Source organism: Lactuca sativa, chromosome 2 (genome assembly GCF_002870075.4).
Source record: "Lactuca sativa cultivar Salinas chromosome 2, Lsat_Salinas_v11, whole genome shotgun sequence".
Lineage (NCBI taxonomy): Eukaryota > Viridiplantae > Streptophyta > Magnoliopsida > Asterales > Asteraceae > Lactuca > Lactuca sativa.
Window position 1 is genome coordinate 159913733 of NC_056624.2, and position 15232 is coordinate 159928964.

The window sequence follows — 15232 nt, forward strand, 5'->3', positions numbered from 1 at the left end:
AACAGCTTTGACCCACAAAGGAGCTACTTATGCTTGGAGTGATAAGCATAAAGAAGCATTTGAGAAGCTAAAGAAGAAGCTATGCGAGGCACTGATACTTTCTCTACCCGATGGAGTTGAAGACTTCGCTGTTTATAACGATGCGTCTGGTGTTGGATTGGGTTGTATTTTGACCCAAAGAGAAAAGGTGATAGCATATGCGTCTCGACAACTAAAGGAGCATGAAAAGAATTACCCGACTCATGATTAGGAGTTGGCAGTGGTAGTTTTCACTCTGAAAATATGGAGGCATTACCTCTATGGCACGAAGTGCAAACTTTTTACTGATCATAAGAGTCTCCAATATCTCTTTAATCAGAAGGAATTGAATATGAGGCAACTACGCTGGCTAGAATTACTTAAAGACTACGACTGCAAGATACTTTACCACCCCGGTAAAGCTAATGTTGTTGCTGATGCTGTCAGTCGGAAAGTCAATCTTGAAAGGAAAAGGCCAAGAGCGTTGAGAATTGAAGTTGTCTCGACCATTGTGGAATGTATAAAGAAAGCTCAAGAGGAAGCTTCTGAAAAGAATGACCGAAAGGAGGAACGTTTGGGTAAAACGTTGGTGTTCGGTGTAAACAGTCATGGACTGAAGGTGTTCCAAGATCGGATTTGGATACCTAAGACAGGAGGAATCAGTGATCTTCTGATGGAAGAAGCTCACAAGACCATGTACTCGATTCATCTCGGTAGCACTAAAATGTATAGGGACCTGAAACCCTACTACTGGTGGCCGACTATGAAGCTTGATGTTGCAAAGTGTGTGGCTGAGTGTGTAACTTGTGCAAGAGTAAAGACACAACATCAGAAACTGTACGGGAGTTTAGAACCATTGCCTGTGCCGATGGGTAAGTGGGAAGACATTGCTATGGATTTTGTCACTAAACTGCCCAGAACAAAGAATGGTCACGACATGATTTGGGTGGTCGTTGATCGATTTACTAAGAGTGCGCATTTCATAGCAGCCAATGAGAAATGGTCTATGGAAAAGCTTGCGAATTCTTATGTGAAGGAAATTGTGAGGCTTCACGGTGTTCCGTTAACGATTGTGTCGGATCGTGATAGCCGTTTCACCTCAAGGTTTTGGAAAAGTCTACAAGAGGAAATGGGTACCAAGTTATGTTCAAGTACAGCTTACCATCCGCAGACTGATGGTCAGAATGAAAGAACAATACAAACACTTGAAGATATGCTAAGAGCATGTACCTTGGAATTCCTAGGTAATTGGGATGAACATTTACCATTGGTAGAATTTTGCTACAATAATAGTTTCCACTCGAGCATTAAGATGGCACCTTATCAAGCTTTGTATGGAAAGAAGTGTCGTACGCCGTCTTGTTGGCTTGAGGCTGGGGAAAAACAGTTTATGGGACCGGAGATGGTTCATCAAACTGCTGAAAAGTTGAAAATAATTAGAGAAAGAATGTTAGCAGCTCAAGATCGTTAAAAGAGCTATGCTGACAAAAAGCGAAGACCGGTGACTTTTGAGGTTGGAGATTCGGTTTTTGCTTAAAGTCTCGCCGTGGAAGGGACTTATAAGATTTGGTAAAAGGGGAAAGTTAAGTCCAAGGTTTATTGGACCATTTAAAGTTCTTCAGAGGGTTGGGAACCAAGCTTACAAGCTCGAATTACCCGAAGAACTGAATGGAATTCACAACACTTTTCATGTGTGTTATTTGAGGAAGTTCACGGGAGAAGTTCCCGACATGATTCCACTTTCGGAGTTGAGAATCGATGAGAACAAAAGGTTGACTGAAGAACCAGAGGCAATTGTTGACCAAAAGACTAAGAAGTTGCGACGCAAGATGGTTGGGTTAGTGCTTGTCCGATGGAAACACACGAATGGGCCGAATCTCACCTGGGAGACGGAGAGTGACATGTTGAGTCGCTATCCGCATTTTTTTGTTGATGTGTGATTCCGGGGACGAAATCATTCTAAGGTGGAGAGAATTGTAACGCCTGTGTTTCCGGGCTTGCCATTTTTAGCAATGTAATAGTCTAGGTTAACCTTTGTAACCCATTTTGAAATAATAAGAGTGTATTATTTGAGTATTATGTGTTTTGTGCTTAATTTCTTAATTATGTGGTTTGATTAATTAAGAATATAAATAAGTGTCAAAATTTAAGTGTAAAATAAACTTGATATCTTTGGGCAATGTTGTAGTAATTGAAACGAGGTTTTCGAATATATATAGAGCGCCCATATCTGACTTCGTATGAGGAAGTTATAATTTATTGAAGTTTCGACTTAGCGGTATGCAGCCTGAAATACTCGATTTGAGATCGAGCGGTTTTTAGCCGAAACAATCTAAACGAGAATCGAAGACCTCGTTGTTGGTATGGAAGCGATGACAAGTTAGGCGAGAACGGACGTCAAACGCAGAAGTTATGAATTTATAACGAAGTTTTTCTGTCCCGGCCTATTAAAAATAAATTCAAAAGTAGCTGACAGAGTCTAAATGAAAGTTGTAGAGCGTAGTCTCACCTTCGCGTGGATATAAAGAACGTCGAAAACGGAGTTCGTATGAAGAAGATATGAATTTCCGAAGTTTATTTAATAATTTGTATTTAAATTTAATAATAAAAGTCGGCATTATCCGAAGAGGAGTCACCGATCTGATCCGAGGTACGCCCGCGTACTCGCGTATGCCCAGCGTACCCCGATGCATGCACCGCCTCTCACTCAAGTGACTTCGGATACGTAACCATGACGATCGAGGCAGTACGCCCCACGTAGCTGAGTACGCCTCGCGTACTCCGAGGCTCCAGCCTCCTATAAATAGGATGCGAGGGTAGCCGACTCATTTTCTCTTTTTCTCTCTTCTCTCTCTCTCCCGTTTTGCATCGTTTTGCATGCCAGAAGTACCCCGAATCCCCGGTAGTATTCCCGAGTCCTGAAGCAAGTCCCGAGGTCCCGAAGATCCCGAGAAGTGCGATTCCCGAGCCGAAGCTCTGCCCGCGAGAAGTTCGATTTTTGTGAAGATCTTCCAGATCTGCTGAAGAATACTACTTCTGCAAGTCGTAGTGATGTCCGATCATCGTCTGATCAAGTGAGTGTGTAGTTACTTTCTTCTAACGCATAATTATGATGTATTTTATACGAAATACGTGTTATGTGTATAATTTTGTGGTTATGTGTGTGAATATGTATTCACTTTCTTCTATCTCATAGATATGATTTATTCTCTATGAAATACGTGTTATGTGTGTGTGCCTCATCTGTTATGTGGAATATGTATTGATTAAAGCATGCTATACCAGTTTTTAAACTATGTATAAAAATGTATATTTTTATCTACTAATATGTTGGGTAGAACATGGGTAGATAGTTGGTGTGTAATAAGCAGATGAGAGGCCTCGTTGTTGTTTGATTTAGTCATCTAGCGGAGTTTAGATGACGACCACTGACTTTTCTAGATAGTCTTGTGGAACACTAGCAGGCTCGCCACCTGTAGGTGTTAATGAACTCAGGTGTTCATTCGTTGTACTCCATCCCCCTCATGGTTGCCTTATTTGACTTAAATTGCTGAGGAACCCCCGAAGCATGTGTTGTCGCCCCGATGAAATATTCTTAGACTAGGTTCCTTGTGTTAGTTATTTTAGGGACATAAAGTGAGAATAACATGAATGGGTAATTGGGTTATTCTTGGTTGGTGGAAATTAAATATAATTACTTATTGTGGGTTGAAAATCCTATATGCTCACCAGGCTCCCAAGCCTGACCCACTCAGTTTTATTTGTATTACAGGAAGTGGCGCAAGGGCATAAGATGGATGAACCATCAACTTGTTTTGTTTACAAGTTTGTATGTGTATATATTTTTTGAATGACTTGTAATGTTATCGTTTATGCTTTATGGTCTGTATCGGAACATGACATCCCGATTTTTGATTATATAATGAAACTACATTTCTTTTATAAAATGCTTTGGTAAACGTTGTTTTATCACGTTTTGTTTTGGGTAACAAATTCCGCAGCTCTTTCAAATCAAAAGGATTTACTCTGAAATTATTTTAAAAGCATAAATGAAAATCGGTCTTTTCTGGCCGAGATTTTGGGGATGTCACACACACACACACACACACACACACACATATATATATATATATATATATATATATATATATATATATATATATATGTTGTGTGCGATATAGTTCTATATGTTAAGTTATAAAGTATGTTGCTATTAATAGTTTTATCTCAAGATAAAACTGGATATGTTATATATTGTTATTGTTAGTTTTATGTCAAGATAAAACTCGATATTGTTATTGATAGTTTTATGTCAAGATAAAAATAGAAACATTATATGTTGCTATGATTGGTTTTAGGTCAAGATAAAACCTGGCTTTTACTTCAAGATATAGTTATTATACTGCCTAAATATTATGAAGTTAGGAGTAATGTTTAAAAGCATAGTCTAGTAACTTAAGGTTTTAGACATGAAAATGCTTTTGTTGTTAGAGCTATAGGAAGCCGTCAAAGTCTACATGAGTAATTGTATTCATCAACTAAGATTGGGGATCTTAGCGGAAATCCTCTGAACTGTAACCGTTAATCCCGTGTGAGCGAGGAAGTCGTGTATAATTAGTATACGGGCTGACCACCCCACTTGTGACTGTTAGCTACAATCAACCAAAAACAAGTGATGAACTATCCTTTTATTTCATATTATTCCGGCGTCGATGAAGCGTACGGTGTCGTTTCTCATGTTAAATCATGAGTGTATTTGTTCTCATGGTAATTCATGAGTGTATTGTTCTATCAGAGGTATTATGTCATAGCAGCGGTTATAGGATCATGGTAGCAAATTGTAGAAACATTATACCTTGTCGTATACAAGTATTAATATTTAGTATAAGTTTTCCCCTACTTATACCTTAAGATTATGAAATGTTTAGGTATAACACTTAAATGATAAGTATACTATTATACCTAATGTTGGAGAGTCAAAATGATACTTTCAAAACTATACTTTTGAATGTGTAAAAATGTATTATTTTATGGAGTCAAAACCTATGGACTCACCAACTTTATGTTGATGTATTTTAAAATGCATGTGTTTTCAGGAACTTGAAAAGCTAGTATGTATTCGAACATGAGAAGTTTTACTAGTATCTTTCTGTTCATTAAGAAGTATGTCATAGTCGGATATTATGTAATAAATACTAGGAAAACAATAATGTAACTTTCAATCATCAATAAAGGTATGTATTTTCTTTAAGTATTGTTCAATGTATGTTATGTAACTGTGATACGAAAAATGACGTTACACTACCCGGTGTTTCCGCCGACGGCCGGGGTGTGACAGATTGTTTCCGCCGACGGTCGGGTTCTTTATCGAGCTCTGCTGAGGATTGATTCAATTGAATCATTCGACATATTTTGATTCATTCTTGTGTTTTTTATATTGTTGTTTTCGCTTTTGTGATTAACCTGTTAAAAGATCTAAACGATCAAAGAGTTTCTTAACTCTTCAAAAAAGATTAAGAAGAATCAGAAGGCGACGTCTTCAAAAAGTCATAGAGTTCAAGATGAACCTGCACGGATCACAGAGACAGTTGATAGATGGGTGGCAGAAGAAAAAGCTGTCAAGATGTATGAGACTGGTCAGTCATCTCGACCACATCTCCCACATTCTTCTGAAGATAACACTTTATCTCAATTGTTTGAGAAAAGTGTGAAAATTGAAGATAAGATGGAAATTGTCGAAGGAAGGGCTACTCATCTCTCTGAAAGAGTGAGAAGGCTAGAAGGACAAAGGAAACGAGATCAGGAATCGGTGATGGATGTCCATCATCGTATAAATTTTGCTTATAATGACATGATTACTCACGATGCCAGGATTGCAGAGTTAGAGCTCTACAATAAAACCTCAAGAAATGAAGAACGCACGGGAAGTCTTGAGCAGAGAACTCAAGCACTTGAAGAGCAAGTGGTTAAGGTTACTGACGTGCTGGGTCATCACTTAGGTTTTTAGTAGATAAGCTACAACTAGTGGTTGTGTAAATATAGAAAATCAGACTAGTTAAGGCAAGAAGAGTAAAAGTTTATAGCAAGGATGTAGAAAACCTTGCAAATTTTATAATGTTTATAGAAACTTTTCTCTTATAAACCAAAATAAACTGATGTAACCACTGGTAATAATATGAAGCAAACGTTATAGTAATCATTATGTTGTCTATTATGTTTTACGCTGTGAATAATAACTAGAGTATTTAGTAATCATATATTAAATGATCAATAAAACTCATAAAAATTCTTATTATTTATAATAGGAACTAAAACAAAATGCCTAGAAGGAGTAATCGGCTAAACCCTAACCGACCATCAGCACGACAACAACAACCACCGCCAGAAATAAACCCCTCAATGAGTACAGTGCAACTGGAAGAAATCATAGCTCAAAGAATTGTTGTGGCTCTATCTAATGTCACAAGAGATGGAGTTAGAAATGAAGGCCATGTAGGGACCGCTAGAACATGTACCTACAAAGATTTTATGAATTGTAAGCCAAAAATATTTCATGGAAATGAAGGGGTAGTTAATTTGACGAGGTGGATAGAAAAGACAGAGTCCGTCTTTCAAATAAGCTTTTGTCCAGGCAATTGTAAAGTACAATTTGCAGCATGTACTTTCGCTGATGCAGCACTTACATGGTGGAATAGCCATGTGAATACAATGGGGATTGATACTGCAAATTCCATGAAATGGGAAGAGCTAAAAATAATGCTAGTAGAGGAGTATTGTCCTAGGGAGGAAATACATAAGCTGGAACAAGAATTGTGGACCCTAACCATGAAGGGTTCAGAGATAAAAGCTTATACTGCTAGGTTCAATGACCTTGCAGTAAAGTGTCCAACACTTGTAACTCCTGAATATAAGAAGAAAGTGTTATGAGTGTTATGAGTGTGGAGAAAGAAAGTGTTATGAGTGTGGAGAAGTTGGACATATCAAGAACGAATGTGCAAAGTTAAGGAGTCAAGGAGGCATAGGACGTGGTAGGGCGTTTGTGATCGGAAGCAAAGAGGCTATCCAGGACCCTTCGGCCGTATCTGGTACGTTTCTCATAGATAATTTATATGCTAGCATACTCTTCGACTCTAGAGCAGATCGAAGTTTTATAACTCCGACATTTAGAAAATTGTTAAGTCATAAGTCTAGCAAATTAAAAGAAATCTACGAAGTATAAATCGCTTACGGACAATTTGAGAAAACATATGAAATCCTAGAAAATTGTTTGTTAACTCTTAATAACTACCTTTGTCACGTCAACCTCATGCCAATGCCTATCGGTAGTTTTGATGTCATAATTGGCATGGATTAGTTATCTTCACACCGCGCCGAAATTTTATGTCATGAGAAAGCCATACGACTACCCTTACCAAACGGTGAAGCCCTGATTATCTATGTTGATAAGTCTGGGAAAAACCTCAAAGTCATTTCAAAGTCATTTCTTGTACCAAGACACATAAATATCTACATAAGAAATGTAGTGCATTCTTAGCCCACATTGTAGATAAGAGAAGAAAGATAAAAGAAATCAAGGACATACCTCAAGTATGTGATTTCCCTGACGTATTTCCCGAAGATCTACCTGGAATACCTCTCGTCCGACAAGTCAAGTTTCAAATCGACTTAATTCCAGGAGCAGAACCAGTAGCGAAATCTCCTTATCGGTTGGCTCCATCTGAAATGCAAGAATTTTCTAGCCAACTACAAGAACTTCTTGACAAAGGCTTTATCCGACCAAGTTTTTCACCTTGGGGAGCACCAATCTTGTTTGTCAAGAAGAAGGACGGATCCTTTTGAATGTGTATTGATTTTCGGGAGCTGAACAAGCTAACGATCAAGAACCGTTATTCGCTTCCAAGAATTGATGATCTATTCGATCAACTGCAAGGATCTAGCTACTACTCAAAGATAGATCTTAGATCAGGATACCATCAACTCAAAGTACAAGAAGACGACATTCCAAAAACAGCATTTAGAACTCGTTATGGTCATTATGAGTTCTTAGTTACGTCTTTTGGATTGACGAACGCCCCAGTAGTGTTTATGGATCTCATGAATCGTGTTTGCAAACCATACTTGGATAAATTCATGATTGTATTTATCGATGATATATTGATATATTCATGAACCAAGGAAGAACATGTTCAACACCTGTAAATAATCCTAGAACTACTAAGAAAAGAAAAGTTGTACGCTAAATTCTCCAAATGTGAGTTTTGGATTAGAGAAGTACAATTTTTAGGTCATGTAGTTAGCAACAAAGGAATTCATGTTGACCCATCCAAAGTTGAAGCAATCAGGAATTGGGAAGCACTAAAGACGCCAACAGAGGTGCGTCAATTCCTAGGACTTGCTGGCTATTACCACAGATTCATAGAGAATTTCTCCAAAATAGCCAAGCCGCTTACAACACTAACCTAGAAGGATACGAAGTTCAATTGGGAAGAAAAACATTAAGATGCATTTCAGAATATAAAGCAAATGTTGTGTAGTGCACCAATCCTATCCCTTCCAGAGGGGACAGAAGATTTCGTTGTATACTGTGATGCATCAAATCAAGATTGGGATGTGTGTTGATGCAAAGAGGAAAAGTTATCGCCTATGCATCACGACAACTTAAGGTGCATGAGAATAATTACACTACCCATGATCTTGAATTGGGAGCTGTAGTTTTTGCACTAAAAATCTGGAGACATTACCTATACGGTACTAAGTGTACTATTTTTACCGACCACAAGAGTCTCCAGCACATCTTCGACCAAAAAGATCTTAATATGAGACAACGAAGATGGGTCGAATTGTTGAATGATTACGAATGTGAGATTCGTTATCATCCCGGAAAGGCAAACGTGGGAGCAGGTGCCTTGATCCGGAAAGAATATATTAAACCCTGATGGGTACGAGCATTAACTCTAACTATCCATTCTAACTTTACCGCACAAATTAGAGAAGCTCAACTTGAGGCTCTAAAAGAAGAAAACATCAAGAACGAAGCTTTGCGAGGAATGGAAAAGAAACTTATACAAAAAGATGACGGAATGCGACACTTTATGAACCGAATTTCGACGCTTAAGTTCGGTGGAATCAGGGACTTGGTCTTAGAAGAATCCCACAAGTCCAGATATTCTATGCATCCAAGTTCTGACAAAATGTACTTAGATTTAAAAGTACATTATTGGTGGCCAAGCACGAAGGCAGAAATTGCTACTTATGTGAGCAGATATTTGACTTGTTCTTGAGTGAAGGCAGAACATCAAAAGCCTTCAGGTTTACTTCAACAATCGGAAATACCTGAATGGAAATGGGAGCAGATTTCAATGGACTTCATCACTAAGTTACCCAAAATTTGACACTATTTGGCTAATAGTCGATAGATTGACTAAGTCTGCTCATTTCTTACCAATTAAGGAGAACGACAAGATGGAGAAACTGACTAGAGTTTATCTTAAGGAAATTGTTAGATTGCATAGAGTTCGAAGTTCTGTTAATTCTGACCAAGATAGTAGATTCACTTCACGATTTTTGCAATCTCTACAAAAATCCTTAGGAACACGTCTAGACATGAGTGCAGTTTACCATCCACAGACTGATGGTCAGAGTGAGAGAACCATTCAGACTTTAGAAGATATGCTCCAAGCCTGTGTAATAGACTTTGGAAATGCGTGGGATACTCATTTACCGTTAATTGACTTTTCCTACAACAATAGTCATTACACCAGCATCAAGGCTGCACCGTTTGAGGCTCTTTATGGATGAAAATATCGTTCCCCAGTATGTTGGGCAGAAGTTGGAGATACGCAGATGGCCAAAGAACGTACAGGGGATACCTTACGTACTGGACCAGAAATAATCCACAAGACAACTAAAAAGATCGTGCAAATTAAGGATCGATTAAAGGCTACACGTGATCGTCAAAAGAGCTATGCTGACGTAAGACGTACGCCTTTAGAATTCCAAGTTGGAGATAAAGTAATGTTGAAGGTCTCTCCTTCGAAAGGTGTAATTCGATTCGGTAAGCGAGGCAAACGAAACCCACGGTATATAGGACCTTTTGAAATTCTAGCTAGAATTGGTTCTGTCGCATACCAACTCAAGTCGCCTCAAGAGCTAAGTAATGTACACGATGTTTTTCACGTATCAAATCTCAAAATATGTCTATCCGATGACACTCTTGTGGTACCTCTCGACGAGATACAAGTCAATACCAAACTCAACTTTTTAGAAGAACCTGTCGAGATCATGGATCGAGAAGTCAAAAGATTAAAGCAAAGTCGTATTCCCATAGTGAAATTTCAATGGAACTCTTTGCGAGGACCTGAATTTACTTAGGAACGTGAAGATCAGATGAAAGAAAAATACCCCCAACTGTTTGACAAAAGCCTATCCACAAGATAAATTTCGGGACGAAATTGTTCTAACGGGGGGAGAATGTAACACTAGTCAAAATAGGTCAATAGACAATCACATGTGATTATGCCAATCATGTAATGTGATTATGTCAACCTAGTAATGTGGTAAGAGTATTATGTAGTTCATGATAAATTCTAATACAAATATGAACTTTCTTTATGATACAACTCAAAGTATACGTCCATACGATTCCAAAAATATAGAGAACGCCTGAATCTGACTTCACATGAAGAAGTTATGATAAACCGAACACTATAAATCTCTATAATAAGAGGAATTTAAAATACACGTAGAATTAGCTATTTAAGTCTAAAAGTGTCACACCCCAAAACCGAAAATGGCGGAATACGTTTCGGGGTGGAGGACGTCATGTACAGTATCATCATAATTGCATAATGGTAAAAGCAAGAAACATACAACCATTTCATTTACATAGTGAAATTAATTACAAGCGTGTTTTGTATTGTTCAACAAACACCAAAGTAAATCAAAAATAAGAGATGGGTCTTGTATGCTCCACCTTCTCCAAAAATGTTGCATCTGTACCTGTCTATCTTTGACATGAGGATACAAGTTATTTTGAAAACGAGTATCAGCGTAAAGCTGGTGAGTTCATAAGAATTTAGTGTGAGTTTTTGTATAAAATGCATTAGGGCTAATAGTATGAAAAACTGCAATTTACGTTCATAAGTAGTAGAAAACCCTAGAAAATCCTATATTTTTCCAGGAAATACATTGTAAGTGAAAATCAGTGAAAAAGTATGTATTCTTCATCTTGGAAAACCGTTCATTGTAAAAGTATATTGGTAAACCTCCAATAAGTAATGAGATATATTATGTTCAACCTGTGGTTAGTGATAGATACTTATTACTTCGGGATACAACTTAGCCTTTAGTTTAGTATTTTAGCGTAGCTATAGTGTATTCCTTGTACATTACCAATAGTGAGAATAATAGAGTACCCCATGACTTTCCCGGTCATGTACCGTGTAGTTAAGTAGTGGCATCCCTGGGCCTGTACGGTGCGGACTGGAGTTGACAGTCGGGATGATATAGCGTTTGCCCTGTATAGATCTATACATGTAGTGTTGTCTTCCTGTCGGAAAACTCCAGGCGTAGTGGGTAGCGAATAGAGTATCTCGTAGTGGATTAGTGTGTTATCGTCTGTTTAGTACTTTCTCTTTTGTTATAGTGTAGTAGTCATTTAGTATAGTTCATAGTGTGTTCCCTTACTAGTGTATTGTCAGGTAATAGTGTATATTATAGTGTAGAGAGTAGTGGCTATAGTGAGTAGTGGTAGTAGTAGCATTAACTATACCTATTATAGCTAACTTAGTGTGTATGGTTCTTGTCATTTTAGTGATTTAGGCAGCTAATGAAATGAGCAATACTCGTATCCCATACTAATATACAAGATATATAACTAAGAAATCAACGATAGTCGGACGGATAACCACAACCCTAAGCCCACAATCAAACAAGAACAGGAAATAAGGCGAGCTATCGGTCCTAAGTCCTTCGAGTCTTACTTATATAAATATATCAGCGTGGTTACATTTTATAAGAAGATTTGTTTAAATAAAAGTATTGTCCAAAAGAAACATTTAAAAACTTGTTTGTTTATCCAAAATAGTTTTGAAAACGTAGAATTTATTTATAAGGCATAGTGATAAATCACATGTCATTTGAACTACGGATAGTGAATCACATGTGATTAATTTCCGTAACATGAATAATTGTCTTGTATAAATTTCCATAAACATGTATACCCAACTTGTATCCCCCCCTAAAACATATAAAACGTTTGAAAGGTTCATTAAAGGGGTATGAACTCACCTGAAGTCGCGTAAATCGGGTGAACCGGGTAAATCGGGTAAAAGTGTCGGTTGAGCGTTTTGTACCAAATAACAACTTGTGCGCCTTTTAGGACCCTAAGGTCATATGAAATATGTATTTTACAAGAAATTAATCATTTTATGCTTTTCATTAAAGTATTTAGGCATTCTAGCATCAATTCGGGGTTTTAAGGCCTAGAAGGGGTTCCCGGGAGTGGTACAAGGCCAAGAGGGGTTTGAGGGGAAGTCCATGAGTTCACTCCCTTGGAGTTTATGGCCTAAAGGCCACTCCTTGGGAGTTTATGGCCGTAAGCCCCCTAGGCTTGGCCGTAAACTCATGTAGTACTCCAAAATTGCAAGTTAAGGCCTTATTTCACTTCTCTAATTTTCTAGCAAGTGTCTTGGACTAATTTGGAGGGTTTAAACCCTCATTTTGGGGAGTTTACGGTCCAGTCATGTGCTTGGGCCGTAAACTCCATTTAATCCTTCAAAATGGATGTTTAAATGGTCCAAAACACTTCCCTACACCTTAGATAAATTTTTGAAGGCCTTAGGTGGAGTTTTAGGGACTTTTTGGCATAATTACTAGGTGTTTACGGCCCAAGCTTAGACTTGGCCGTAAACTCCTCTTTTTGTCTCTAAATGGTGTTGTTTAACGGCCTTAAACATTTCCTAGGGTCATAGCTAAATTACTACATGCCCTAGATGAGTTTTTGGAGCAAATGGCATGGAAAATTTGGTGTTTACGGCCTAAGCACAAGCTTGGGCCGTAAACTCCTTTTTAGATCATAAAAGCTTATGTTTTCATGTCCCAACTCATCTAGGCTATATCACTAATTATTGTACAAGCTTATGGGAAAGAAAAATGGGTTATTTGGCCAAGTTTTGGGTGTTTACGAAATCCTTTGATTTTTGGCCTCTTAATGCTATGGACTATGATTAGAGCAAGATAGGGAAGAAACCCCTACGTTTGGAAGCCGGGATTTGCGGTTTTGGAGTCGGGTTCGGGTCTAGAGAGAGAAAGTAGTGAGGGAGAGTGAATGAGTGGTAAAAGAGCTTAAAAGTGGTGTTCATTTGCTTATATATGTCTCGGGTATTGCACCCGGTACATGGCTACCCGATGCTAAAGTTTAACGGGGTTAAAACTTCTTACCCGGGTGAAGTGATTGAAAAGTAATATAACTCTATTTAGTTAAACGGGGTTAACACTTACAAGTTATAATTGTTGGGTTTTGAGCATTCTAACACTCCTAAGTGTACATGCAACCCTAAATACCTTGGACCTACGTTTTCTCTATTATACATGCAAATAAGAACTTCCAAGGTATTATCCTAATCTAGCATACAAAACAATGAGTATAACAAGATAGAATACATACCTCTTTGATGTAGAAAGTCTTCATGAAGCTTGAGTGCCTAGCCCCAATAGTGTGGAAGCCTCAAATGGAATCACAATCACCAAAACACTTAGAATAACTTGAGAGAATTCTACAACTCATGAAATCGGCTAGCCCTTTCACTTCATACACTAGTGGCCGATTTTGGTCAAGAATAAGATGCTTATATAGTTAGGGTTACACCATGTAAACCCTAATTGACATGGCTTTTCATTTCCATGATCCATGGGTACAAATACACCATGGAGCATCCATGGACCATCCTATGGGTTTTAGCCCAACTTGATTATCCATGGAGCATTAGCCCACTATACAAGTATGGATGATTTACACAATCAACCCATATATTTAATTAGTCTTCTTTTGATCACTTAATTAATCCTAGATTAATTCTTGATCAATACTAATTAAATAATCTTATTATTCTTATTATTAATATACTAGAACTTATAATATATTAATAACCATAAGTGTCTTATTTCTCTCATTATAGTCTATCCAAGTGCATGATGGTATGCAACCCAAATGGACCATGTCGGGTCGGGTCAAGTCTTACCAATTATAGTTATGGACTTAGACATTAATCCAACAGTCTCCCACTTGGATAAGTCTAAAACTATTATTGCGTATGACTTCAGGAACCAACTGGCAATCGTAGCTCTCAAAAGCTTCTGTCGAACTCTGACCTTGTAGATGAACTCTGACCTTTGTCAGTGACTTGTCCATTAGATAAGGGATCATATATTCCTCCATTCTAGATATCGTATGGACTGAGACATGGATTATAATCATTCTCTCTGTCCATTTGTTGTTTCCCGATTTCCGATTTATGATGACTGACTAATTGAACAAATCAAATCAGTCCTGGCCCGGCTGAGCACTTCCATTTGTCATCATCAAATCATCGAGGGGCCCACATATATCGCTTTTATCCCGAAGGTAAAAGGAACAGATAAACTTCGACTCATATGGCTTGTTCTACTACTTGTTGAATCATACACAAAGGCACGTTTTATAGCACCGAGTTACCAAATGCGTTTTCGTGCAATCAATGTACTATCAACTCATAGTAACAACTCATATCTCTAGGATTGAAGAATATAAGATATTATCGTCTCATGATCACTCGTGATAAAATCCATGAAGTGATTCCAATGAGCGCGGGTTGAATCCAATACTCAGAACTTATGAGCACTCATGACTGTTGTAGCCCTTTGTCCAACACCTTAGACCTCTACAAGCCAACTCATGACAGTCTTAATTCGTATCTACTTCCAACATATGACCGACTGTGGATGGTTTGAATAACTTAGTCATTCTGGAAGAATAACCCAGTTTATTCGGGAAGTCAAAACATGCAAAATGAAACACAATAATAATTGAATCCAATATGGTATCAACCCTTTGAACATAAATAAAACACCTTTTATTTATCACCATATGATTACACATTTTTCATTGTATACTGTTTCAGCTATCAACTTTATTCTTGAATTTAAAACAATAGTTGTCCCATGCTCCAAGCATGTA

At 37.8% G+C, this 15232-nt stretch overlaps 1 protein-coding gene across 1 annotated transcript in view; it reads left to right on the forward strand.

Annotated features, from left to right (window-relative positions):
* Nucleotides 1-6025, forward strand: part of LOC128132410 (uncharacterized) — a 40809-nt gene extending 34784 nt beyond the window's left edge. The window contains exon 2 of the mRNA XM_052768964.1: nucleotides 5508-6025. Within this exon, the coding sequence (XP_052624924.1) occupies nucleotides 5508-6025 (518 nt within the window). The remainder of the gene's footprint in view (nucleotides 1-5507) is intronic.
* Nucleotides 6026-15232: the final 9207 nt, after the last annotated feature.